The sequence below is a fragment of the Cynocephalus volans genome, chromosome 15, assembly GCF_027409185.1.
Source record: "Cynocephalus volans isolate mCynVol1 chromosome 15, mCynVol1.pri, whole genome shotgun sequence".
Taxonomy (NCBI): Eukaryota; Metazoa; Chordata; class Mammalia; order Dermoptera; family Cynocephalidae; genus Cynocephalus; species Cynocephalus volans.
In genome coordinates, this window is record NC_084474.1 from 55,034,981 (window position 1) to 55,062,686 (window position 27,706).

The following is a 27,706-nucleotide window of genomic DNA, read 5'->3' on the forward strand; positions in this document are numbered from 1 at the left end:
ACACTCACCCAGTGACATCAGTGCCTCCTCATCAGGGCAAACGTTTCCTCCTTCCCTCTGTACGTGTGCAAACACTGAGCTAAGGGCTTTATGTATGTTTCTTTAGAACAGCCCTGTATGCTGTGCACTCGTTATTTCTGTTTCACAGGTGAGAATACTGAGGCTCCGGGAGTGTAAACAATTAGCCTGCCACACTCTTGAGTGGCAGGATTCACACTGGATCTGCTGGACACATGGTCTGTGATCTAACAGCTATTCCATATAATCCTTTCATCAGACTTGTCCCCAGAGAGAGCTCCACAGGGCCCCAGAACCCTTGCCCCCATCAGCCCTCTTTCTAATCGTGCCCAGTGGGTAGGATGAGCATTCTGGGAAAGTCAGCTCCAGTAATAATTGTGTGTTCTTTGGGGAAGCATTTCCGACCATAGAGACCATCCATTCTGCAGAGTCATTGATGGGGCTTAATTTAGAACAATTGAAATGATTAGAACATGAAAATTGTTTTAAAAGGAAGAGATGAATGGCTTTATTTCAGGATAATGTAATTATTTTAAGGGTTTCTTTCTCATCAACAGTTGTAGCCTGGTTAGAAAAGAGCGTTAGCAGAGCAGCGGCTTTGAAAACTTTTATTGAAGGGAACGTAAAAGTACCCAGAGTTAAATCCACGTGACTAACAAGATGCAGCCTCACAGTTACATTGACGCCCAGCACAGGGAAAACTCACACAGATACATGCACATGCTCCTGGGTGAGAGGAGCAAAAGACACCACACCCACGTTACACAGTGATTATCCTGTGGCACCAACAAATCTCACAAGCTTTCTGGCCTTGAGAGAGTCTAGCCTGGTCTTGTTCTCCAGGCCCACTTTTCTTAATCCCATGGTTTTATGGTTGTATCAGCACAGAGACTGCATATGCACTAACCAGTATATACAAACAAGAGTTCTGGAATTATGTCCCTGAATTTTAGTCCTGACTCTACCACTTATTAGCTTTGTGACCTTGGATAACTCAATTAACCTCTCTGTGCTTCAGTTTCTTCATCTGTAAAATGAGGATGATGGTAGGACCAATTTCAGAGGTTTGCTACGAGGATTAAATGAGTAAGTGTGTATAAAGCACCGGCTCGTAGGGAGTGCTCTGTGGGAACAGGGTCAGTAACAAAAGATCATGTCAGCCAGCCAGAGCCCACTCTGGGTGGGGGAGGAGGCCGATGGGGAAAGGTAGTTTGTTTTTTATAACCTAGATCTCATATTCACAAAGACCCACACATTCAGACTCGTTATTATCTCCATGTAAGTTTTCACATCCGCTTGTAGAGTTATGCTGATGAGATTGATGAATGAACTGTTGATTATGTCATTTAAACTTGGGTCCCTAGACCACAGCACCTATGGTGCATTATAAATTAATTTTCCTTATGATTCCTATAATTTGCTTGTATTATAATTGTAATGCATTGAATTTTTACATGTGTTATAAAAACATACATTTGCTAAACATAAATACTTTTAAATCATTTTGGTGTTTCACTTTTTTTTTTTTTTTTTTTATTTTTAATTTTATTTTGTCGATATACATTGTGGCTGATGATTGCTCCCCATCACCAAAACCTCCCTCCCATCTCCCTCCCCCCCTCCCCCCCAACAATGTCCTTTCTGTTTGCTTGTCGTATCAACTTCAAATAATTGTGGTTGTTATATCTCCTCCCCCCCCCCCCGGTTTGTGTGTGTGTGTGTGTGTGTGTGTGTGTGTGTGTCTGTGTGTGTGTGTGAATTTATATATTAATTTTTAGCTCCCACCAATAAGTGAGAACATGTGGTATTTCTCTTTCTGTACCTGACTTGTTTCACTTAATATAATTCTCTCAAGGTCCATCCATGTTGTTGCAAATGGCAGTATTTCATTTGTTTTTATAGCTGAGTAGTATTCCATTGTGTAGATGTACCACATTTTCCGTGTCCACTCATCCGATGATGGGCATTTGGGCTGGTTCCAACTCTTGGCTATTGTAAAGAGGGCTGCGATGAACATTGGGAAACAGGTATACATTCGACTTGATGATTTCCATTCCTCTGGGTATATTTCCAACAGTGGGATAGCTGGGTCGTATGGTAGATCTATCTGCAATTGTTTGAGGAACCTCCATACCATTTTCCATAGAGGCTGCACCATTTTGCAGTCCCACCAACAATGTATGAGAGTTCCTTTTTCTCCGCAACCTCGCCAGCATTTATCGTTCAGAGTCTTTTGGATTTTAGCCATCCTAACTGGGGTTAGATGGTATCTCAATGTGGTTTTGATTTGCATTTCCCGGATGCTGAGTGATGTTGAGCATTTTTTCATATGTCTGTTGGCCATTTGTATATCTTCCTTAGAGAAATGCCTACTTAGCTCTTTTGCCCATTTTTTAATTGGGTTGCTTGTTTTCTTCTTGTACAGTTGTTTGAGTTCCTTATATATTCTGGATATTAATCCTTTGTCAGATATATATTTTGCAAATATTTTCTCCCACTCTGTTGGTTGTCTTTTAACTCTTTTAATTGTTTCTTTTGCTGTGCAGAAGCTTTTTAGTTTGATATAATCCCATTTGTTTATTTTTCCTTTGGTTGCCCTTGCTTTTGGGGTCGTATTCATGAAGTCTGTGCCCAGTCCTATTTCCTGAAGTGTTTCTCCTATGTTTTCTTTAAGAAGTTTTATTGTTTCAGGGTGTATATTTAAATCCTTAATCCATTTTGAGTTGATTTTAGTATATGGCGAGAGGTATGGATCTAGTTTCATTCTCCTGCATATGGATATCCAGTTGTCCCAGCACCATTTGCTGAAGAGGCAGTCCCTTCGCCACTGAATAGGCTTGGTGCCTTTGTCAAAGATCAGCTGACAGTAAGTGTGTGGGTTGATTTCTGGATTCTCTATTCTATTCCATTGGTCAGTGTGTCTGTTTTTATGCCAGTACCATACTGTTTTGGTTATTATAGCTTTGTAGTATAGGTTAAAGTCAGGTAGTGTTATGCCTCCAGCTTTATTTTTTTTGCTCAGCATTGCTTTGGCTATGCGTGGTCTTTTATTGTTCCATATAAATGTCTGAATAGTTTTTTCCATTTCTGAGAAAAATGTCTTTGGAATTTTGATGGGGATTGCATTGAATTTGTATATCACTTTGGGTAGTATGGACATTTTCACTATGTTGATTCTTCCAATCCAAGAGCATGGGATATCTTTCCATCTTCTTGTATCCTCTCTAATTTCTCTCAGCAGTGGTTTGTAGTTCTCATTATAGAGATTTTTCACCTCCTTGGTTAACTCAATTCCTAAGTATTTTATTTTTTTGGTGGCTATTGTAAATGGGCAGGCTTTCTTGATTTCTCTTTCTGCATGTTCACTATTGGAGAAAAGAAATGCTACTGATTTTTGTGTGTTGATTTTGTATCCTGCTACTGTGCTGAAATCATTTATCAATTCCAGCAGTTTTTTTGTAGAGGTTTTAGGCTGTTCGATATATAGGATCATGTCATCTGCAAACAGGGACAGTTTGACTTCATCTTTTCCAATCTGGATGCCCTTTATTTCCTTCTCTTCTCTGATTGCTCTGGCTAGTACTTCCAACACTATGTTGAATAGGAGTGGTGAGAGTGGGCATCCTTGTCTAGTTCCTGTTCTTAAAGGAAAAGCTTTCAACTTTTCCCCATTCAGGATGATATTGGCTGTGGGTTTGGCATATATGGCTTTAATTATGTTGAGATACTTTCCCTCTATACCTAACTTATAGAGGGTCTTTGTCATGAATGAGTGCTGAACTTTATCAAATGCTTTTTCAGCATCTATAGAGATGATCATATGGTCCTTGTGTCTGACTTTATTAATATGGTGTATCACATTTATTGATTTGCGTATGTTGAACCAACCTTGCATCCCTGGGATGAATCCCACTTGATCGTGATGAATAATTTTTTGTATGTGTTGCTGTATTCTGTTTGCTAGTAATTTAGTGAGGATTTTTGCATCTATATTCATCAAGGATATTGGCCTGTAGTTTTCTTTTTTGGTTATATCTTTACCTGGTTTTGGTATCAGGATGATGTTTGCTTCATAGAATGAGTTTGGGAGATTTGCGTCCGTTTCAATCTTTTGGAATAGTTTGTAAAGAATCGGTGTCAATTCCTGTTTGAATGTTTGGTAAAATTCTGCTGTGAATCCATCTGGTCCTGGGCTTTTCTTTGTTGGGAGCCTTCTGATAACAGCTTCAAAATCCTTTATTGTTATTGGTCTGTTCAAATTTTCTACATCTTCACGGTTCAGTTTTGGGAGCTTGTGTGTGTCCAGAAATTTATCCATTTCCTCCAGATTTTCAAATTTGTTGGCGTATAGTTGTTTATAGTAGTCTCGAATGATTCCTTGTATTTCAGATGAATCAGTTGTAATATCGCCTTTTTCATTTCTAATTTTTGTTATTTGAGTCTTCTCTCTTCTTTTTTTTGTTAGCCATGCTAATGGTTTGTCAATTTTATTTATCTTTTCAAAAAACCAACTTTTTGATTCGTTGATCTTTTGAATTGTTTTTTGGTTTTCAATTTCATTCAGTTCTGCTCTGATCTTAATGATTTCTTTCCATCTGCTAACTTTAGGTTTGGATTGTTCTTGTTTTTCTAGTTCTTTAAGGTGAAGTGTTAGGTTGTTCACTTGCCATCTTTCTATTCTTCTGAAGTGAGCGTTTAATGCAATAAATTTTCCCCTCAATACTGCTTTTGCAGTATCCCACAGGTTTTGGTATGATGTATCATTGTTTTCATTAGTTTCAATAAACTTTTTGATTTCCTGCTTGATTTCTTCTTGGACCCATATGTCATTAAGTAGAATGCTGTTTAATTTCCATGTGTTTGTATAGTTTCCAGAGTTTTGTTTGTTATTAATTTCTAGTTTTAATCCATTGTGGTCTGAGAAGATACATGGGATAATTCCAATTTTTTTGAATTTATTGAGACTTGATTTGTGACCTAATATGTGATCTATCCTGGAGAATGATCCATGTGCTGATGAGAAGAATGAATATTCTGAGGTTGTTGGGTGGAATGTTCTGTAGATATCTGCCAATTCCAATTGGTCTAGAGTCTTGTTTAGATCTTGTGTTTCTCTACTGATTCTTTGCCTAGATGATCTGTCTAATATTGACAGTGGGGTGTTCAGGTCCCCTGCTATTATGGTATTAGTGTCTATTTCCTTCTTTAGGTCTAATAGAGTTTGTTTTATAAATCTGGCTGCTCCAACATTGGGTACGTACATATTTATGATTGTTATGTCTTCTTGATGGATCAGTCCTTTTATCATTAAGTAGTGTCCCTCATTGTCTCTTTTTATGGTTTTTAGTTTAAAGTCTATTTTGTCAGATATAAGAATAGCTACTCCAGCTTGTTTTTCTTTTCTGTTTGCATGGTAAATCTTTTTCCATCCTTTCACTCTTAGTCTGTGTGAATCTTTATGGGTGAGGTGGGTCTCTTGTAGGCAGCATATAGTTGGGTCCTGCTTTTTGATCCAGTCAGCCAGTCTGTGTCTTTTAATTGGGGAATTTAAGCCTTTTACATTAAGAGTTGTTATTGAAAGGTGTTGATTTATTCCTAGCATTTTATTGCTTGTTTGGTTGTCTTAAGTGTCTTTTGTTCCTTGCTTTCTGATTTACTGTTTGTTTTCTGTGTTTGTTGGTTCCTTAGGTTGTAGATAGTGTTTTTGTTAGCTTGTTTTCTCTTCATGAATGCCATTTTTATTATACTAGCGGGTTTAGATTTTTCTTGGGTTTTTATGGCAGTGGTAGTTATTTTTCAGGAACCAAACCCAGTACTCCCTTGAGGATTTCTTGTAAGGGTGGTCTTGTGGTAGTGAACTCCCGCAGTTTTTGTTTGTCTGAGAAATATACTATTTGCCCCTCATTTCGGAAGGATAGCCTTGCAGGGTAGAGTATTCTTGGCTGGCAATCTTTGTCTTTTAGTATTTTGAAAATATCATCCCATTCCTTTCTAGCTTTTAGGGTTTGTGATGAAAAGTTTGATGTTAACCTGATTGGGGCTCCCTTATAGGTGATTTGACGCTTCTCTCTTGCAGCTTTTAAGATTCTCTCTTTATCTCTGAGTTTTGCCAATTTGACTATGACATGTCTTGGAGAAGGTCTTTTTGGGTTGAATACATTTGGAGATCGTTGAGCTTCCTGGATCTGAAGATCTGTGATTTTTCCTATACCTGGGAAGTTTTCTGCCACTATTTTGTTGAATATGTTTTCAATGGAATCTCCATTTTCCTCCCCTTCTGGAATACCAATGACTCGGATATTTGAGCGCTTATGGTTGTCTGATATCTCTCTCTCCGATTTTCTTCCATGTCCTTGATTCTTTTTTCTTTCTTTTTGTCTGCTTGTGTTATTTCAAACAGCCCATCTTCAAGTTCAGAGGTTCTCTCTTCAACTTCGACAAGCCTGCTGGTTAAACTCTCCGTTGTGTTTTTTATTTCGTTGAATAACTTCTTCAGTTCAGCAAGTTCTGCTACATTTTTTTTCAGGACATTGATTTCCTTGTACATTTCCTCTTTCAGATCCTGTATACTTTTCCTCATTTCATCATGATGTCTAGCTGAGTTTTCTTGTATCTCATTCAGTTTCCTTAGAATTATCACTCGAAATTCCTTGTCAGTCATTTCAAGGGCTTCTTGTTCTATAGGATCTAGAGTTTGAGATTTATTAACTTTTGGTGGTGTACTTTCTTGATTTTTTGTATTTCTGGTATCTTTTTTTTGGTGTTTATTCATTGTGGCCGGGGGTTTCACAGTCCACCGGTTTGAGACTAATGACTAACTAGGATGTTGCTGTGGTTGCCAATTTCGTATGGCTCCCTCCATGACTGCTCGGTTGGCCTCTAGTGCCTTTTGTATGTGGTTGCCTCGGGTCTTGGGCTTCTCCAGGGAGCCACCTTTCTGGTCAGCTTGGACTCTGCTGGGCTGGTGGATCACGTACCACAGGGTGTGTGATCTCTGTTGAGCTTTCACTTCCTGTGCAGGACTTCGCCCTGTTCCGTGTGCTCTGGCCCAGGCTGTTAGATCGTGCAGTAGCGACCCCACCGGGTGTGTGGTTTTTGTCGAGTCTCCGCCTCCCTGGCCTCACGTCTCCCCACTCTGTGCGCACTGTGCTGGGCTGGGGCGTGTCTTCTGCACCCCTCGTCTATCAGCTGGGCCTTCAAGACCCTGCTCGGCACCGCCTCGCCCAGGAAGTCTACCAGGTTTCTGCTGGGCACAGACGACGGTCTCTCTGGGTGCCTTTGTAGCACTATGTAGATTTCTCGGGTCTTGTTCACCTTTGTATCCCCCCAGTATAGACCGAGTCTAGCGCCCACCTGCAGCCTGGTCTCCGGCAGGTTCAAGCGGACCTGGGAACTCTCCTACCACACTATTCCCAAACATAAATTCGTTAGGCTTTTTTCCAAACTGGTGGCCGCAGAGATGGTATCTGCCTCCCAGTAAGAGGGAGTTTACCTGGGGCCGGAGTCCAGGGTATGGTGGAGTGACAGTCGGCCCGCCCGTACTTCCTTGCCCTCCCGAGACTGGTCCGGGACGCCCCCCGCCACCAGCCCCGCCAGAGAACCACCGAGGGAGTGGGAGCGAAGGCCGGTCCGCAGGTTCCGGAAAGCCTGGCGCCAGGCCAGCAAGTGGGAGGGCTCAGTGATGGCCGAGCAGGGCGGAGCTGCCCGCACCTGCGAAAATGGAGGCAGCACCGGGCGGTGAGTGGCCTGGTGGTGCAGGCGGGAGCCGCGTGGGCATCCACCCCCCGAACAGAGCTGTGCCAGGGATCACTCACAGTGCTGTGCCAGGTTGGGTGTTCGCTCTCTGTCTCTGGTTTGCCGCCTTTCCCAGTTCTCGGCCGCTGCCGCCTCAGGCTGTTCAGTCGCGGCGCGGCTCGGGCGCTCCCAGGAATCTTCTTTAATGCCGGCCTGAAACCTCGAATCCTGAATAGGGCAGCTGGCCGCCTTCAGCGCAGCCCCGGCCTCCGGGATCCTGGCTGCATCCACAGCAGCCCTGGCGCCGTGTTCCCTGTTTCGAGACTAGCTTTTGCAGCTAAGAAACAGTTCTTTTCCTGCTCCACACTTCAAAGCTGTTGCCTGTAAATGAGGCAGCCTCTCCTGCCGGGGGCAAAGTGGCGGTCACCCCCCACGACCAGTCAGCAGCAGCAGTCCTCCCTTAAGAGATGGCGAGAGGAAGGTCCACAAGTTTCCCGGCTGCCTGAGTCCCAGTGGCCGCCTTTTCCACCTCAGCTACTCCGCGCCAGCCGCCGCAGCCGCCGCCATCTTGAAAAGCCTGGTGTTTCACTTTTTTATAAGCCTTGAGGACACACAAAAAGGAAGGTGGCCAGGCCTCCCTCAAACTCTGTGATTAAACTGATGCCTTTGGGATATTTTTATGAAATTAACATGTCTGCTTTTATTAGAGAAGCAAGGTCTGAGCTGATGGTGGCAATTTGTTCAAATGAGAGCTTTTCTCATACAGTTATTACTGTAAAATAATCATTTTCTCTCAGGTTCAGCATGAAAAGGCGACCCTGGAAAACAGACTTAAGGAGGAGAGGGGCTGCAGGGATGTGTAACTGTGGTGATTTCTGTGGTGTCCCAGTTGGGAAGCTTCCAGGGGTGAGCCTCAAAAACTCCCACCTTGGCTTGCCACAGGGAAAATTTATCACCTCACACTACTGAAAGTTATGGGGAACAGCCCACTTGGTGGCTCAGTAATATATCAAAATTTTCCCTCTCTCTCTTTTTTCATGTCCTCAGTGTCCCTTCATCCTAATGCTTTGTGGTCACAAAATGACCACAGCAGTTTTAGCCACCACGTCAAACTGGGGAAGAAGGCTGTTTCTCATCCTTGTGTCCCATTTGATTAGCAAGGAAAATTTTTCCCTGAAGGCCCCTAGCAGCCCTCCTCTCATGATTCATTGGCCTTTCCCAGCCAAGTCCTGGCAAGGCAAATGCAGCCACCACCACTGGCTTAGACTGATCAGAACTTGCCTGATCACATTTGGGAGGAAGAGAAGACATCAGGACACTAGGACTCTGCTGGTGTGGAACAGGACAACAGCTGCTGGATACACACCCCACAGTCTATGCTACAGTGACTTCTAAAAGCAGAGTTGTCTACGCTGAACTTTGCATTAGAACCACTTTAACTAGATATTGTACAGTTGTCTGCTTTGAGTGCCCTGTTAGTGTTTGATTGGGCCATATCCTTTCCTCAGCACAGATTCATTGTCTTTGATCATATTTCCTTTCCCCTACCACCACAAGAATGAGGGAGACATTCCAGAACCAGGTTGGCATTCCATCAGGGTGTCATGGCATCTCAGATTTGGCATCATTTTGGTGGGATTTTACAAAAGATCAAGTGAGAAATGAATCCTTGGCTTACTATTAAGTCGTTATTATTACTATTCAAAGATTTACCTAATTAAAAATTATATTAGGACCTTGGATAAATTAGAGACATCACAAACCAGGTAATCATGATAATGCCAAACAGCAAGGGAAGAACAGACTTATGGAAGCAGGGCCTACTCACTACATTATGACATTGCTTTGCAATTAAGCCTTTCCTCTAAAAAGAATGATTGTACTGAGTCCTATCTACAGAAGTTTCCAATTAACTCTAGGCATTCCACAGTGCTGAGAAAGACTGCTGTGCGGTATTCCTTGGTTTCAGTATATCTAATGTATGTTTAGAGAAAACCTGACACAGTAAGAGTGAGGCTGTGAGATGAAAAGAAAATATTCTGTTGACTGATTTTCTTCAACTAAATCTCAGTCACCAAATTTCAAAGCCCACTTCCACATGACCGAAGCTACTGATGGCCAGAGCATGATGACAGAGCATCAAAGTCTGGTTTTATGTGTATTTCAGACAATGAGATGAGGTGAAGTGGATCTATTATCTAGGGCAGAGTAATTGAGTTACTCTGCATCAATGGTGGGGCATGCCGAATAGGCTTGTGGGCTTTTCTCTTTCCTACAATTACTAAATTTTATTTTGTCATAAGTCAGGACTTGTCATTCTAGGTGTGAGGCCCACTGATGAGCTGTGAATGGGGTGCTGCTTGGCCTTCCAGGCAGCAGCACCTCATCCATCTACCCCAGGGCACTGAATAAACAGTGTCACTTTCTCTGTGGATCCTGAGATGTAAAGGGCCAAGATGCACAGCTGTACAGCCTGGCAAGTGTTACTGCTCCCTGCTACCACTATGGGGACACATGGTTAGTAGAAATTCTCACAGGTAGTTTCCTCAACTAAGCTTGACTTTGGCAATGAAGATATGTGATAGATAAACTAGCAGTGGGACAGGATGCCTGCCCAGCCTGAAACTCAGACATGAAAATTTTCAAACTTTAACAGAGAAAAGCTTTAAGCAAAAAATGAAAAGTCATTTCAATATCTGCCAGTACTATCTTGCTGGAGATGGAAACTTCTTCATTACCTTGGGGCTATTTACCATGAAAACTACCCAAGTGGATCTTGAATTACGCAAATGTAAAGCCACGATTCTCTTTGGAAATGGAGATGTTTAAAATGCTAGTTTCAAGAAGCTAACCTTTTTTTTTGCTTTGGGAAAAGGTGCGGGTGGCGGGTATTCTGCTGGAAAGGCAGAACTGGGATTCCAGTATAAATCTGTGCAGATAGACATGCCCCCAGCTGCCATGTTCCCTGCCTCCACTAGGTGTGTGCTGGTGGAATGAGGGCAGCAGAAAAAGGATTGGGTGAAAAAGTGGGGGTCAGGCTGGAGTCTTGGGGGAAGATCATGAGGACCAGGAATGCCAAAGATGGTGGAAGCTGAGTAAGGGGAAAAGGGGCACTCTGAGATGGAGTGATGGTTCAACGACTGAGCCTAGATCTGCCTTTGATTCTCTCCACCAACAAATTGCATTCTCCTCGGAAGTCACACGGTCATTTCCTCCAAGTCAAGGCTGTGTGCTCTTTGCGTTTCAGTGTGTTTCTGACTTCTGTTAGGGGTTGAATGAGGACATACACTCCATACCACCTCTGTGATTTCCTGTCTGTTACCTTGGGTGTCAAGGAGGGTCTTCGTGCACCCCGTTTGCAGTTCCTACCCAAGGAGTTAGGCTTGGGTTTCACACAAAACTTGCCGATGAGAAGCTATGTTACTGCGTGCCTTATCCTCGGGGCATTTTTATAATTGTATTGTGCTATAATCTGTCCTCATAACTCCACAAAAAGATTGGTTTATTGCCATCCTGTTTCTTCTGGCATCTGTGACTTATGAAAACAGCCTCAGAATTTGTGGCATCACTTACAGCCCAGTGTTCTTTGAGGGAGTCTGAGGAATGAGGGGTGGAGGAAAACATCACTTTCTCTTTGTACTCACCTGTCAATCTGTCCCATATGCACTGTCCTGTCCCCCGTGACCATAAACCACCTTTGCCTTTCTTAATTGGTTGGGTTATAGGCAAAACCCAAACATTCTGACTGCTCCTTAAACCGAATCTCATAGTGAAGAGAACTCCCACCCTTATTGTAGATTTAAATGTTTTATGTGTAATGTGTTATTGCCTTAGATTATGTTCTTTGACTATAAAGACCATGGCTTTTATGTGAAGCAATCATCTATCTGGTCTACCAGCTGACCAGTCTCCCCTGCCATTACATCCTGTATAATTATTGCAGTCTATTGTCGTGTCCAGGCACACGATGAGCTCCCAGGAAACTCTTGTGAAATAATTCAAAGGGAAATGGGATCTCCTTGGGTAAAGACATTATTCCAAGCTTCTCTTGTATACTGTACTACACAGCTCACAATTTTATTCTAGAAATGTTCATTCTAACTTTTCAATCCCATTGCATAATCAATAGGGAATAAATTTATACATTTTAAAATATACCGTTTAATGCATATTTAAAATTCTTGTAATCTAATAGGGAAAGAAATGAGAATCAGTTTATGAAACAACATACATGCCACTGTTAAAATACAGGTTTTAAAAATTTTATTTTTTGCTTTAAAATAAAAATGGATTCATTTCTGTTTTGATCGCTGCCATATGTTAATTCTAGTATTTTATTGTGTTTCTATGTTCTTTCGGTATCACTTTCTCCACGAATAGTATCAAATTTTATTTTTGCATAATTTTCTTATAATGGAAAACGCTACTCAAACAAGCAATCAGCTGGGAGGATTAGAATAATGCTCTATCATTTTATACATTGTTGCACATCATAATTCACTGATGAGTGAAAGAGAAGTATTGGCAAATTTATCCTCACCATTGTTCAAGTGGGATGGCTATACACAACATAACACCTTCCTTCATTGCTTTCTCCTTTAAAAAAAATTATTTGGATGGATTTCAGATTTTCTTTTTTTTTTTTACTATAATAATTTTTGTTCCAGCCCCATCCATAAAGGCTGAATTTGACTGTAGGAATAAGCATATTTAAACCTTGAGATCTATCATCAATGAGGAAGATTTAGGTTCTCAGTTCCAGCCATTCGTAATATGATTACCTTTGTGCTTCTGAGTATACACTGTATGCCTGCTTCATAAATTTAAAATGTTTACTAGTTGTGCATGATAAATGCATAGCTGTAAAGTCTCTTCTCCTTGGTTCATTCCTATAGCTCCACACTGGGGTTGTATTTGCTAACATCATAACTACGAAGTTATGTGTACTAATAAGCCCTTTGGTACTGCAAGATTAAATAGAAAAGGCCAGAAGTCACATTATTGAGGAAAAGACAGAATGTAATTTTCTCTTCAATTTCTCCTAATGAAGTTAGTACATTTTGTGGTTCAGCAACATTGGTATTTTTAAGTGGGTTACTGTGTATGTGTGCAGACACATAGAATGCAGGATGCCTCCTCTGCTTGTCCTGGTCAGTTTAGCTGACCCTAGCCAGGTAGTGACATTCCAGGAAAAGACTACAAGCTTTTCTGAGCAACTTTAGAATGTTTGGGGAATTTTCTATACCAATTCTATAGCACTATTTTGTTGTTTAGAGATGCTGGGGAGTCTTTGCTGTTGGTTTTTGTTTTTGTTTTTGTTTTTGTGTTTTAATCACTTTGAATATATTTTCATGTTTCCTCTCTTCAAGATCAAGCTTCCATTTTCATCTTCTCCTAACAACAAATGGAAATAGTAACTAGAGATTAAACAGGAAAAGGAAATAGTAACCAGAGAGTAAATAGCTAAACAGACTTTTGCTTAAGCACACAAACATACACACATCCTCAAACACTTGGCAGCAAGTATTGCCAAGCCTCTGCTCTGTTTTCTACCAGGATGCATGTGCTAAATAGAAGGAGTAGAAAGATCTGTGTTCTACTTCTACCATTGAAACTTATTAGCTGCATAACCTTCGGTAAACCTTTAAGGTTTCACACTTAATTGCTTTAATATCAGGGCAATTAATCTTGCCTCTTTCTTTCTCACAATATTTCAAGAACCCACTGAAATAGTATATGTGAAAGTCCTGCACACTCATGCAAGAAAGAACTGTACTTTATTTCAATTTGTCCTGTTGGGTAGCTGGAGTAGTGCCCTGCATATACTTTGAGTTCAGTAGATATTAGTGGAAAGGGTGTGTGGGTTTAAAAAGATAAGCTGTGCATAATTCTAAAACTAGTATCTTCTGTGTGTAAAACTTTTGTAATCTATATGGTGAGATTAGCAGCAAAGGAAAAATAGGTTAAATTAGAATTGAGACCAAATTGAATTTCAGCAACAGATTTTTACTGAGCAACTATTATGTGCTGGGGCTTGTTCTAGGCAATAGGATTAGAGCAGACCAAATTCTGTGACCTTATAAAACCTCCATTCTACTGGGAGAAGACAGACAGTAAACAAAACAAAATTGATAGTATATTAGAAGTTGTAAGTGTTAAGTCAACCAATAAAGGAAGAGGATCAGGCGTTATAATTTTAATTAGGGGGTTGGAAGCAGAGGGCCCTGGGTTCCAGTTAAGTTCTCCCTTTTAGTATGAGTTCTGGCCTTTTCTATTTAATCTTGTAGTATACTCCAAAGGGCTTATTAATACACATAGCTTAGTAGTTATGATGTTAGCAAATACAACCCCAGTGTGGAGCTGCAGGAAGGAGATGTTAGAACTATGCATTTATCATGTATGACTGACTAGTAAACACTTTAAATTTATGGAGCAGGTATACAGTGTATACTCAGAAACACAAATATAATCATATTACAAATGGCTGGAACTGACAACCTAAATCCTCCTCATTGACGATAGATCTAAAGGTTCAAATATGTTTATTCCTATAGTCAAATCTGGATTTTATGAATGAGGTTGAAACAAAAATGACTACATTAACGACTGAGAAGGTAACACTGGAGTAGACGTGAGGAGTGAGGCGTGAGGACATGAGAGTGGTGGGGGGAGGATGTGAACCACGAGGGTATGAGGAGGGGCATTCGAGCTGTAGGACACGGGGAATTGTTTGGTCTGAACACAAGTGGAATCCTCAGGCTACTGAGATCTAGAAGCGTGGCCTCCTTTTCAGCTGTGGACATAAGGGTATCTGAAGGAGGGGATGATATAGTGAGTTGTGTGGGCTGATAGAGTTAGCAAATAAAAATACAGAATGCTCAGTTAAGTTTTAATTTCAGATAAACAACAAATAATTTTTTTGTATAAGTATGCCCGTGAATATTTGGGACATACTTATCCTGGAAAAACTATTCACTGTTTACCTGAAATTCAAATTTAATTCAACATTCTGCTTTTTATCTGGCGACTCTAGAGAGCATGTAAGGACCCTACAAACCTGGGAGGGTGGGCTGCAGGAGAGAAGATGATAGTAGAATATTTTTCTTTAGGTAGCACAGAGCACCTTCCCACCACCCTCTCAGGACTCACTGGCTGGCACCCATTTTCCTCCCAAGGATGCTTTTGGGTGTTACCTCTTATATGGGGTTTGGTAAAGCAGTAGGAACAAAGCTTCCTTTAATAAATATTCTTTCTTAGCTGACAAGCTTAGCCAGAGGACTGGATGCTCATAACCGTCTTTGCTTTTTTCCTCTCCTGTCAGTTTAACGGGTGGCTGCCATGTTGATAACTCCTAGACATGACTAATTGATTGAGTTTATTGCCTGGATTATATTTTCCTCAGTTCTCATTACTTCTTACTCGTTCTCCAATCTGTCATTTCATCCTTCTTTCCACCCTAACATCTATTCTCCATCTGCCTTTCCTCTCTCCTTCCTTCCCTCTCTCCCTCTCTCCCTCCCTCTCTTCCTTCCTTCCTTCCATTTTTCCTCCTCTTGCTCTTCTCTCTTCTTCAACAGATTTTTTGGGGTACCTCCTAATTTCTAATCTGTGACAATTGTTTCACCTCCTCTTTTATCCAAAGTTAGCATTATTCTAGCTGCTCTGGGTCCTGATGGAGCAAACTCACAATGCAAATAATCTAATGAATGTAGGTTCTGTTTAGGGAATAACATGGTAAGGACACAGGTTTACAGATTGAGATTCAGGAAGGGGTTAGGAAACACTTTGGGTTTTTTTTTTTTTCTCCTTATTTGTTGGCCTGGTAATAGAAGAAATGTGGTGAGGTCCTGTCTGAAAGGTGTTGGCTCCTGCTGCAGGAGTTCCTTGAGTGCATGGCCTGGGTCCTTCAGGGAATGTATCTTTTGTAGCCAGAGCTGGGTCCAATAAGGAAGAGGTGTTTGCTTTTATCCAGAACAGCAAAAAGCCCAATCTTGGAGTGGGATGATGGGGCCACAGCAGAAGAAAATGCTTGTCAATGACAACAAATTGTCCATTTGTCAATGACAACAAATGCTTATTAAGCCTCTACCAGGCATGGCACTAAGTGTCAGAGATGTAATATGAAACAAGACAGAATCCCTCCTATAATCAAGTTTAACACCTGGTAGGAGACATAGATCCTAAACACATACATAATTGTGCAAATAATTAATTCCAGTTGTAGTAAGTGCTAAGAAGGAAACGTACAAGATGCGATTAGAGCGTGTGATGGGAAGCACGGCCTAGCATTGGTGGTCAGAGAAGGTCTCCCAAAGGCAGAGGTGTTTCAGTGGAGAGCTGAGGGTGAGCATGTGTGGATTAGGTCAATGAGGACTTTTAGAGAATGGGGGTGGTTGAGTTACAAAGGAGAGTGATTCAGTACAGAGCACAACTGCCTGTGAAGAACAGATCTAATGGAGTAGGGGCGGAGGCAGAGAGACCAGCTGAAGACGATGACCCGAGAGATCTTTGCTGTTCCTGGAGCACTGTCTCCTGGGGAAGGCATTCAGCACAGCTTTCCACTTTAGCAGACATGGCGTCACATGTTTGTGGTGACTGCCAAGTGACACTTATGCAGGGCTCACGAGATCTAACTACAAGGCCACAGCCTCCCCAGCCCCAGAAGAGAAGACCAGAAAAAAAAAACAAAAAAACAGTGTCCTGCTCTTTATCAACTGCTTCTCTAATGGGACCTCTTTGCTTAATTTTGGGTTAGAATAATGACTACAATGACTACCATGCAGGGAAAGCCCTCTGCCAGGGGGCTGGCAGGAGCCCGCTCTGGGTACAAACCCACAAATGTCTTTCATATCTGGCTAAGGATCCAAGGAGGCGAGTCAGGCTGGAAGCTCACAGGGGTTCTCTTTCCTTCTTTCTCTCTTTTTTCACTTTCTTGCTCTTGTGCTTTCTAATTCTTCATGGAAGTAAAGCAAAGGGGAGAATGTCCCTAACTTGAGAGGTCTCACCTTTGTAAACAATGCAACCAAAGTGAACCCTTAGCTCACTCAGATGAATAGTCAGTGTTTGCTGAGCACCTGCCAGATGCCAAGCACAATGCTGAGCTGCTTCTCACTCACTGAGGAATGTGAATTCCCCCATCTTCTCATTTAGTCCTCCAAACAACCCTTTGAGAGAAGTATCAGTGTGCCTATTTCACTGCAGAAGAAATGAGACCTAGAGAAGTCAAAGGACTTTCCCAAGGTCACGTGACACAGTGCCACAATAAGGACTGCGGTGTGGGTTTTTCTGCTACCAAGTCCAATTCTCTTTCCACACACCTTCCTGGAGGAGATAAAAGGTACAATAGGTTAAAAGAAGCCAATTAATGGACTTCTCATTTGTATCTGTTTGATGGACAAACAAAACATTAATATTTTTAGCCATGCTGGCCAGAATAGAGAGTGATCGGTGCCTTCCAACAGAAGCAGCCATCCAAACACCAAGAGTGATCCAGCCAGAGACATGGAAGGAGTGGGGGTGGGTGGTTCTGATCCTGCTCCCCTGGGACCACGAGGTGCATGAATTTGTCATGACGTCTCCTCTAAGCCCCTCGTCTTTTGAGTAAAACCAAGATATAATATCCCTCACACCAATTCTAAAGCAAAACCATGAAGATAAAATATTAATGAAAATGCTCTGAATTGCATCTACAGTCCCAGATTCCTGTCATTTGTCTATCCCATGTGGGATATTATTTTTATAAAAATATTCCTTCTAAGCCAGGAAATGGTAGATGTGAAACACATGTCTGCTGAATATATTTAAGAAATTATGAACTATTCTTAGACTCGATGGAGGGTCTTGAACTAATTTACTAAATGCATTTGCGGCCCCTAGAGGATATCTAAAAATGGGGACTTATGTCTCTCTGGTACCTTCTGCTGCTCATTAAGTGATGAGATCTGGTTTTCCATAGTTGATCTATTTGCCTCCTAGTCCATGAGGGCTCGCTGTTCTGCTTTATAGTTTTATCAGAACCCAAAGTTGTAATTCTGTTTTAAATAAAATAATATTTAGTACCTTTAGTTAAGCAGGCATTTATTGCCATAGGAATTCCTTGGAAGTCCGCCAGGGTAAGGCCTTAGCCTGTGGCAGCCCTGAGGGACTGTGGAGGCTTGATGGTTCCTCCCTCTTCTTCTCGCAGGAGCCAGACCTGGCTCAGCATCTGGCTCGGAGGCAGCCAAAACAGGCAGCTCTGTTGCAGGCATCTGATAGCCAGGAGACATGTGGACTTTGTCGGAAGCTCTTGACTTCAGACGCTCCCACAATTTCTTTGTTTGGGGCAGATTTGTATAGTTCCATTGGCCTGGAGAGTGACCATTTGTTATGACCACTGTCCACTTACTCATGGGCACGATAAGCGTGCCTTGTAAGTATACCTCTGATTGCTGGCGATCTAGAAGGGAGTGGAGGTGGAGTTAGCCATGGCTGGACGTGAAGTAGCAGGGAAAGGAGATGCCCTGAAGAGTCAGGAGTTGGGTATCAAGCAACAGAGGATTGGTAAATATCTCTTTATGTAAAATATCTCTTTAGGCTGAAATGGGAGAGGGGCATTTACAAAGGCTCTAGAGGAAAATGGCTTATTGGAGAACTTATTCAGAAGGATCTAGAGATCACTGTACTTGTCAGTGACATCAACAAACTTTTTGCAACAAATTCCATCAAGGAATTGGGAACCGTGACTAAGGTAGATACCAAGAGAATAAAAGAAAAATAGTATTAGCCTAAATATCTATCAAAGGAGATTAATTAAATAAATTCCATATAACGGAATATCAAAGGGCTGTAAGCCTGACATTATTTATTTATTTATTTATTTTTTTAAAACTTTTGTAGGGTTTTAATGGAAATCAATGTTTTCCTTAAATAGTTACTTTATTCATTTATTTTTAATTGAAATATGATTGATTGTACATATCTGTGGTGTACAGCATTGAATATCAATAGTTGCGTGCAATATGTGATGCTCAAATCAGGATAATTACTATATTTATCACCACACAATGTAATCATTGTTTTGTGGCCTGTTACCAATTCTCATTAACCTCCCTCTCACTTTCCCCTTCCCACCTCTGGTGGCCTCAGTTTTGTTCTCTCCTTTTGAAAATTCAAAGAATTATTGTGATTAATGTATCTTTCTTTTTTATTTATTTATTTTATTTTATTTTATTAGCTCCCACATATGAGTGAGGACATGGTATTTCTCTTTCTGTGCCTGGCTTATTTCACTTAACATAATTTTCTCTAAATTCATCCATGTTGCTGCAAATGGCAGAATTTCATTCCATTTATGACAGAGTAGTATTCCATTATGTATATATACCACATTTTCCTTACCCAGTCATCTGTGGGTGGACGTTTAGGTTGTTTCCAACTCTCGGCTGTTGTAAATAGAGCTGTGATAAACATGGCAGTGCAGGTATCCCTTGGGCATGATGATTTCCATTCCTTTGAGTATACACCCAGCAGTGGAATTGCTGGATCATATGGCAGTTCTATCTGTAGTTGTTTGAGGAAACCCCATACTGTTTTCCATAATTGCTGCACAAACTACAGTCCCACCAACAGTGTAGGAGGGCTTCCCTTTCTCCCCATCCTCGCCAGAATTTGTTATTTTCTGTCTTTTTGATAATGGCCAGTCTCACTGGCATGGGATGATCTCTCAGTGTGGTTTTGATTAGCATTTCCCTGATGCTTAGTGATGTAAGCCTCACATGATTAAGTGGTATGTCTGTTACTTAATTCCTTGCTTAGCACAAGGTCAGTGCTTAATACTGTCTGTTGAATCAATTAATAAATAAAAATTCAGCAGTTTAAAAGGACGAGATACATCCATATGTATAACATGGAAGAATGTTCAAAATATACTTTTAAGTGAAATGAAGGTTAAAGAATAGTATAAGGTGATCTCATTATGTTAGAGTGTACAGATTTCATGCATGTGCATTTAAAAGCCTAGGAGGATATATATATATAAAACTGTTATTAGTGGTTATTTTCTTTGGAGTGCTATTGGATCAGAATAAGGGTGTTCACTTTCCCATTTTTACATCCTTTTATTACTTAAATTTTTTACAATAATGATGTATTACTTTGGTAATCAGCAAAACCAAAAATGATATTTCCACATTTGGGGGAAAAGGGGAGGGTTGTTGTTAGATAATGTTCTGTTCAGATTCTTACCAGGAATATATGTATTATTGGCAGTTATGTGGGCTGCATTTTATTTTTATGGAAAATAAAACTTGGAAGAGAACCCAAGGCCAGCCTTCTGCAATCTGAAATGCACGCTCTGCAGATTGAGGACTCAGAGAGTTTGGTGACCGTAACCCCTGCTTTACCCTGAGAAGACCAGATGATTTCCTGGGCTTTATCTCACACCATGAGGAAGGCAAAAGCAAGAGCACATTTGTTTCTAAAGAGCCTCCTGCTCATTCGATTGTTTATGCCACTTCAGCTATCATCACCCCTGCAGGGGGAGTGAGGGTCAGGTATGTGACCGGGTGTCCCAGGCTAGGAATCCTCAACCAGCAGACGTGAGTCCACATGCCCATCCGCATTGGGAAGAAGGCCTCACTGCAAGCAGTGGCTTTATAACATACTCGCATTTCAGACAATTCCAGCAAAGCCATTTTGTGATCCAGATGAGGTCTCATTGTCCTGTATCAGCTCGTCTTACCAGAGGACAGAGGAGAGAATATTCTTTGATTAAGATAAAGATCAAGTTAGTGAGATTGTTATAAATCTCTTCAATTCTCCCTTTTTTAAAATTTTAATTTTTCCCTTGATGCACCACTGTATTTTATTCCTAATTTGCCTGCTGTATATAATTATGTCGGTTCGTGTGAATGGTCTCCTTTCAAATTCCCACCGGTTCCATTGAAGAGAAGTTCTAAAGCAATGTGCTCTTCAGGTTTTTATTTAGTGGAATCAAAGACAACTGACCTAGAAATGAATTTGCAGGATTTTAGCCACCTGTAAAATTCAGACAGCTAAAATATCTAATGTCTAAGTCCATGATAAATGAACGCTTTCTCCCCTTTATCCATAATAAAGGACCATAAAGAACTTTATAAGTTCCTGACTTACATTTTAGAAACCCTCTTCTAGTTATGTTTTCCTAATTTAGACATTCCGATGTTTGCAAATTCAAAACAACTCTTAGTAGATAAGCTTACATGCCCCAAATTAGGCAAACATTTTAATTAACCTGGTCTCTTTCTGGAACTGCTGTGGGTTCTGTGTTTCTCGTTGCTGCCAAACTTGACTTTAGCTGCTGGCATCTTGTAACTTCCATTTTAGGAGACTTCAGTGCAATTTACATCGAGACTTTTCCTCTGGAGTTAGTCTGGCTGTCCAGGGTAAGTTATGGACTTTTCCCTGGAATATCTATCTCTGGGCTCTGAGGAATTAACTCAGAGTTTTCAGAGCCTTATGAGGAATTGTAGAAATGCAGTGCTGCAGGTCTTTCCCCCTCAGATACAAAAAACTCAAGAAGGGAGCGCATGCATTCCAGAAGATTGTTCATTAGCTACCGTTTCCTTTCACTGTGGCATCATTTTTAGTTGCTGTTTCTTTATTTTTCTTTTAAATGGAAAATTACCTTTATAGATTCCTGGTGATAGTTGTTTTGTTGGTGATTTAGTATCTTCTCATATTTTTTCTTCTTCATCTGTGATCAATATTAACCTCAGATTTATTTTTTGAACCCTGGAAGAGTGGCTAGGACCCCAAAGAAGTTGAGAAATTCCACATTGCCCTTCTCAGAATAAACTACTGAATAATTGGATGCCCATGTTGAATAGAACAGGTGTGTTTTCATTTACGGAAACGTGGCACTGAAGCAAAGGCCCTTACAAGGTAAAAGATGGAGCATCCAGCAGACTAGGGTACCTGGAGCGGAGAGAGGACTGGGGGAGAAGTCAGAGATGGCCTGGGTCCAGCTCATGCAGAGCACTGTGGGCCGAAGGAGGGAGCTGGATTTTATTCTGTGTGTTGGGAAGCCCTTGTAGAACTTTAAGCAGGGGAGCGACACAGTCTGATTTGTGTTTTTAAAGGTCACTCTGGGGGCAGGGAGCTAGTGGAGAATACATTGGGGCTGGGGTGGGGAGATGGAGGACAAGAGTGAAAAGTGAGCTTTTGGTGATGAGAGTGTTGGAGAAGACCAGGAGGGAGATGGTGATTTGGACTGAGGAGATGGTGAGAAGTGGATGAATCTGAGACTGACTTGGGAGACAGAATGAACAGCACATGCCGATGAAACCAAAGTGAAAAGAATCACCCTTACAGTTGCTCAGGCCAAGACCTCGGAGTTAGGCGGCACTGTGCTCTTGTGTCGCACCCGACATCTGAACCATCAGCCAGTCCTGCTGATGCCCCCATCGGGCTGTGTCCAGAATCCAACCATGTGTCCGCTCCTCTGCTGCTACCACCCTGGTTCCAGCCACCATCCGCTCATGTCTGGATCATTGCAGGGGTCCCCTCACTGGTTTCCTAAAGAATTCTGACCTTTCCCTCTTGTGCTGACTCTCGACACAGCAGCCACAGGAATCCCGTTAGAATATAAATCACTATCTCTTCTCTGCTGAAACCCCTGCAGTTGCTGCGACACACTCAGAGTGAAAGCCACGGTCCTCACGGTCACCCCCAGGTCCTGCACCACCACGCACGCCTTCATGCCCTCCAGCCAGCCACATCCTGGGTGATGCCAGCGCACCTTCATTTCAGACCCTTTGCACTTGCTGTGCTCTCTGCCTGGAAGAATCTTCTCCCAGTTATCTCAATGGCCACCTCCCTCACTTCCTCTGGTCTTTTTCAAATGTCACTTTTTCAGCGGGGCCTTCCATGGCTTCATATTTAAAATTTCAACACCCAGCCAGCCAGCCCTGAAATTCTCCAACCCTCTTCTCTTCTGTTCTCCTAACATTTCACTGACTTATTTATTGTATATCTCTTGCCACTAGACTGTAAGCACCATGAAAACAGGTATTTTTGTCTATTTGCTTTCTGCTAAATCCCCCAGTGCCTAAGAGTCATGCCTCACTCCAGGTGCACATTTAATGAACTATTTGTAGAATGAATGAGTTCCACCGGGATGGTACCTACTCCCTCTTATTCATTTCTTCCTGACTTTTTATGGAACTGCTGTCTTAACTACTGCAGGTGCTTTGTCCATGGCGCTAGTAGTGGTAAAACCAGTAGACAGCTGAGCAGCAACCCAAGCTCAGGGTTTGACTTTCTCATTCACAAGCCATGTGACTTGGGACAAGTCAGTTAGCCTCTCTGAGTTTTCACTTCTTTGCCTATAAAACGAAGAAAGCCTGCCCTGACTATCACACAGGATTGCTGTGAAGGTTCGATAGAGTAATGTTGGAAGGACCATCAAGGGTAAGATGTTTTCCTTTACCACAGCCTCTGGCCCTCAAAACCCAAGCTTTACACATAGGTGTCTGGCTGCAACAAAGCTACGGCTAAGGCCTGGAATCCTACTCACAGTGCCAGTTGTCTAGCTCTTAATCCTGTCCGTGACACCAATTGTAAAGCTAGGTGACCACGCTAGTTGTCGTGGCTCTTTTACCTGCTGGTGATATTGCACCGACTGGGCTGATGGTTGAGCTAGGGCTGGGTCTGGAGCTCCCAGACCCCTCAAGCCCATTCACAGACTGGGTCACAAACCCTTCACACACCAGGCTGGGTCACCAGACTCCTTCATGCAGGTCTATATAACACAGGCTAGGTAACCGGCCACACGGTCCTTGGAAACTGCAGGTCTGGAAAACACTACCAAGGCAGTAAAAACCAGCCAAAGTGGCATCACCTTGCAGGTGCACATACTCCACCCACACACACAATATTTACTGGACTGCCCTGAACGAACTCCGGGGCAAGGGGAGCCTGACCAAATTGTTCCATTTTCCCAACAATAGGGTATCTCCTTTAATCCTCATGTCAAATCAATGAGATATGAACTCATGTATTATGGAACTCATTTTACAGATGAGAAAACTGAGTTGTGCAGAAAAGTTAAGCCAATTACCTAACAGCTAGTAAACAACAGAGCCAGGCTTTGAACCCAAGTACTTTTATTCTGTGGCCTGAGCTTTTCCCATGTTCAGAATAAATATTTAAATGATTGAATGGAGTAAGGAAAAGGATTGACTGGAGGTGCGCCTTTGTCTTCAGACTATTTTTCTCTTGACTGCTGATTAACGTAGCATTTCTCTGATGTTATTCCCTTATTCCCCCTCTTCAACTCAAACAGGCAGAAATTCCTGACTTCCAAAAGAAAAAGGTATTGTCAGGCATTCCTTATCTTCTCCCTCCCCACCCAAGGAATGAAACTCTATCATATGTCCCCTGAGATTTTTGTTTTACGGTCTAACCAAGTCCAGATGGTTTTCTCAAGTTCAAATGATCATATTTAGTAAAGTATTTGTAGTTATCTACGTAAATTGCAAACAACCGCTTCCCAAATAACTTATTCCACGCTCTTCAGTCTTGTTTGTGTTATGGCCTTTCTGTGTTAATGAATTTGTAAATGTGGTTTAATTACTGTTTACTGAAAAATAGCTGCACACAGATCAATTTCCATGGGAGACTTAGCCAAAATGTTGAGGCAATTTGTTTCTAGTGCAAAAGCAGCTAATAAATGAGAATCACTTTTTAAATATTGGGAAAGGAACTTAAGTTTGGTTTTGAAGAAACAGTGCTTTATATATACAGGGAAATAAGTTATTCTTTAAAGGAATAGATTTAAATATCGAAGTGGCTCCCCCCCTGCCCAAGGCCAGGCATGTGGTAATTTGCTCATAATCAGACTGTAATAATAGTAATTTGATTGAACACCACACTAAAGAGCTATATGCCAAAGAACTCCCCAAAAGGAAAACTTGAAATTATTTGTAAATTTCATAAAAATGTTCCAGAGCTCTATAAAGCCATGTATTATGTATTACCTCATGTTTCTGAATTCTGGCCTGAGGCAAATTGCCAACTTAGCAACCATGTGACAGTTTTAAAATTCTAATAAAAACCAGCCTTCTAACTTCATCTTTTTAATCTCCAGCAAAAAAAAAAAAAAAAAAAAAAAACACACACACACAAGAGGAAAGCAAAAGTTACTGGAATGTTCAATTTATAAATTCTGTTCGTGCTCTATGTGGAGTTGTAATTTAATTTGGCTCTTGCTTAAAATGGTATTTGCTTGATTCCACATAAAAAGAGACCTCCCAAAGTACGTTCCTTCCTGCAGCTGCTGGTCATGTTTATAGGGAGGGTGCTCCATTCTCCTTGTCTGTGGTGAGACACCTGCATGTGAGCAGTGCAGAGCCAGGTTCTGCCTCAAGTGCAGAATTCAGAAAACAAAATCAATCAGCTTGGCAATTATGAAGGATTGCTTGTCGTTTCCTGAACTATGGATATTACAAGAGAGGTTTGCATGGCATGAGATACAAACACTACCCTGTAGGAATTTATTTTTAGTGAGGAAACATATAAGCTATTTAATAAAAGAGATCCTAGGACCAAATCTTAATGACCAGATAGCTTTTAGTGTGTCAAATAGCATTCTGAAAACCAGGCCTTCACCCTTCAAGGAAAAGGCCTTCTTTCCCAAGAAGACTATTCATATTTCCATCTTGTAATTATCTTTCTCTCTATCAGTCATTTCCTCGTTCCTAGTAACCAAGTGCCATTTGTGGTGGGCCCTAGAGTGACAAAGCAACCCCAATGGAGACTCTGCCTCAAGAGGTTGACCATGTAGATGGAGACAGACATTAACAAACAAACACTACAACGCATAAAATCACACAGAGAATTGGCAAGCATGATTAAAATGGGGATTTATTATCTTTCAGATATTTTATAATTTTACAAGGCTTACTTTCAGGATTTTTTCCAATAGAGGAAAATGCAAAATACAAGTATAAGCACAGAGCTCCTTTCTGAGAAGGTTCATCTTGACAGTGCTTAAATCACAAATCCTTGGAATTAGGACCTAAGCTCAGATATCACCTCCTCCATGAAGGCTTCCCTGATAGCAGCCATGCTGCCTCTGGCTTGGGCATCCTTTCTAGGTACTCACAGTGCATTCACTGTCTATTCCTCTGGTTCCGTGTGTGGCATGTCTATTGTATTGTCCCCTCACTGCCACTCCCCCCACCCCCTGTACACATGGCTGGGTGCCTTTAGGGAGGAGGGGCTGTGTCTTATTCTTTGCATCCACAGCACCAGAAACACGCCTGGTACATGGTGCTCAGTAAACATTGAAGGCCCTGGGAATGGGAAGATGGTAGTTACAGATAGTTTCCTACCTAATAAAAGTCGCCTTTATTCCCCATACTATATTAAGTTAACAAACAGGTAACAAAAGGGTGTGCATTCTTTAAATTTAAAGGTATTAAAACATATATTAATAGCATATTAAAATAAGCATGCATACAAAAAATCTGGAAGAACACACAAAAATGCTAGCAGTGGTTGTGTCTAAGGGTTAGGGTTTGAAAGGATGCTGGCTTTTTCTTTATGAATCACTGTGTTATTTTACTATGGATGTGTACTACTGTTATGATAAGAAAATACAAAGTTATTTGTATTTTACAAAGGAAAGTTTGGTCTATTTCATAAGCTACAATCACAAAACACAAACAACTTCATAAAGCTTTATCTTTACCATCTAAACCCAATGTTGGCAGGGATTTACTCTGTGAATTTAAGTCAATGAACTAGCTTGGGAGCCTTTAATGGTATTAGATAGGTTTGTTTACGTTTTCCTTCCTCATGTTTGTGTTTATAATATTCAGAAGGTACCATAAGCAGCATTTTACTTGGAAATATTCTAACAATAAAATATGCAAAATTCTTTCTTTTGGTCTCTCTTCCTCTTCCTCTCTTTTAATTTTCCATGCTAATACTTGGATTAGGTGTTAGAACTCCAGCCTTTTTAATCCAGGCTCAACCTCTTGCAAATTGATAAGCCGGAACCACGTAACCAATTTATTCTCTCTCCCCTTCTGAATCTTTTGCTTTTGGGTTGGCTCTGTAGAAAAGAAATGTCAGCGTTTTGCACCTTCTGCTGGCCTATCTTTCTATTATTTTGTTTGGCTGAATGCTATGTTGCCAAACCTAGACAATGTTATTGTATTAGTACAGAGTTTGTTTGCTTTTTATTTTCCCCAAAGAAACAATCACAAATTATAAAATGTGCCCTTAAAGATCAGCTCCAAAAAGTGATAAATACATATTTTTTCTTTTCTATCTGCAGCTGAATTCTTGCGGCCGGGATGGGGAAACAGAATAGCAAGCTGCGCCCGGAGGTCATGCAGGACTTGCTGGAAAGCACAGACTTCACAGAGCACGAGATCCAGGAATGGTATAAGGGCTTCTTGAGAGACTGCCCCAGTGGACATTTGTCAATGGAAGAGTTTAAGAAAATATACGGGAACTTTTTCCCTTATGGGGATGCTTCCAAATTTGCAGAGCATGTCTTCCGCACCTTCGATGCGAATGGAGATGGGACAATAGACTTTAGAGAATTCATCATAGCCCTGAGTGTAACGTCAAGGGGGAAGCTGGAGCAGAAGCTGAAATGGGCCTTCAGCATGTACGACCTGGATGGAAATGGCTACATCAGCAAGGCAGAGATGCTAGAGATTGTGCAGGTATGTAGCCCTAGCCCTTTAGAAAGAGAAGAGTATATGTCAAAAGTAGGAATTGGAAGGTGCACAGTCTAGCATAGTGCAGAAGCTGAAAACTGGTGGGGCACCAGGGCATTTTATTTGGCCTACCCAGTGTTTTTAAAAGTTTGAACTCCCATTATAGTACAGAGGGATTGCGTATAAAATCCACATTGGATGGCATCTCCTAAAAACTCAGGAGCTCTTGCAACACTGGACCCACATTCTTGCCTATTATAAGC

General features: G+C 41.4%; 1 protein-coding gene across 4 annotated transcripts in view; it reads left to right on the forward strand.

Annotated features, from left to right (window-relative positions):
- The window catches only part of NCALD (neurocalcin delta), a 332,172-nt gene that overhangs the window by 281,854 nt on the left and 22,612 nt on the right, over nt 1–27,706 (forward strand). For all 4 annotated transcript variants that reach the window (XM_063079362.1, XM_063079363.1, XM_063079364.1 and 1 more), the window contains one exon: nt 27,053–27,449. In XM_063079362.1, coding sequence (XP_062935432.1) covers nt 27,072–27,449 — 378 coding nt within the window. In that variant the 5' untranslated portion in view covers nt 27,053–27,071. The remainder of the gene's footprint in view (nt 1–27,052; nt 27,450–27,706) is intronic.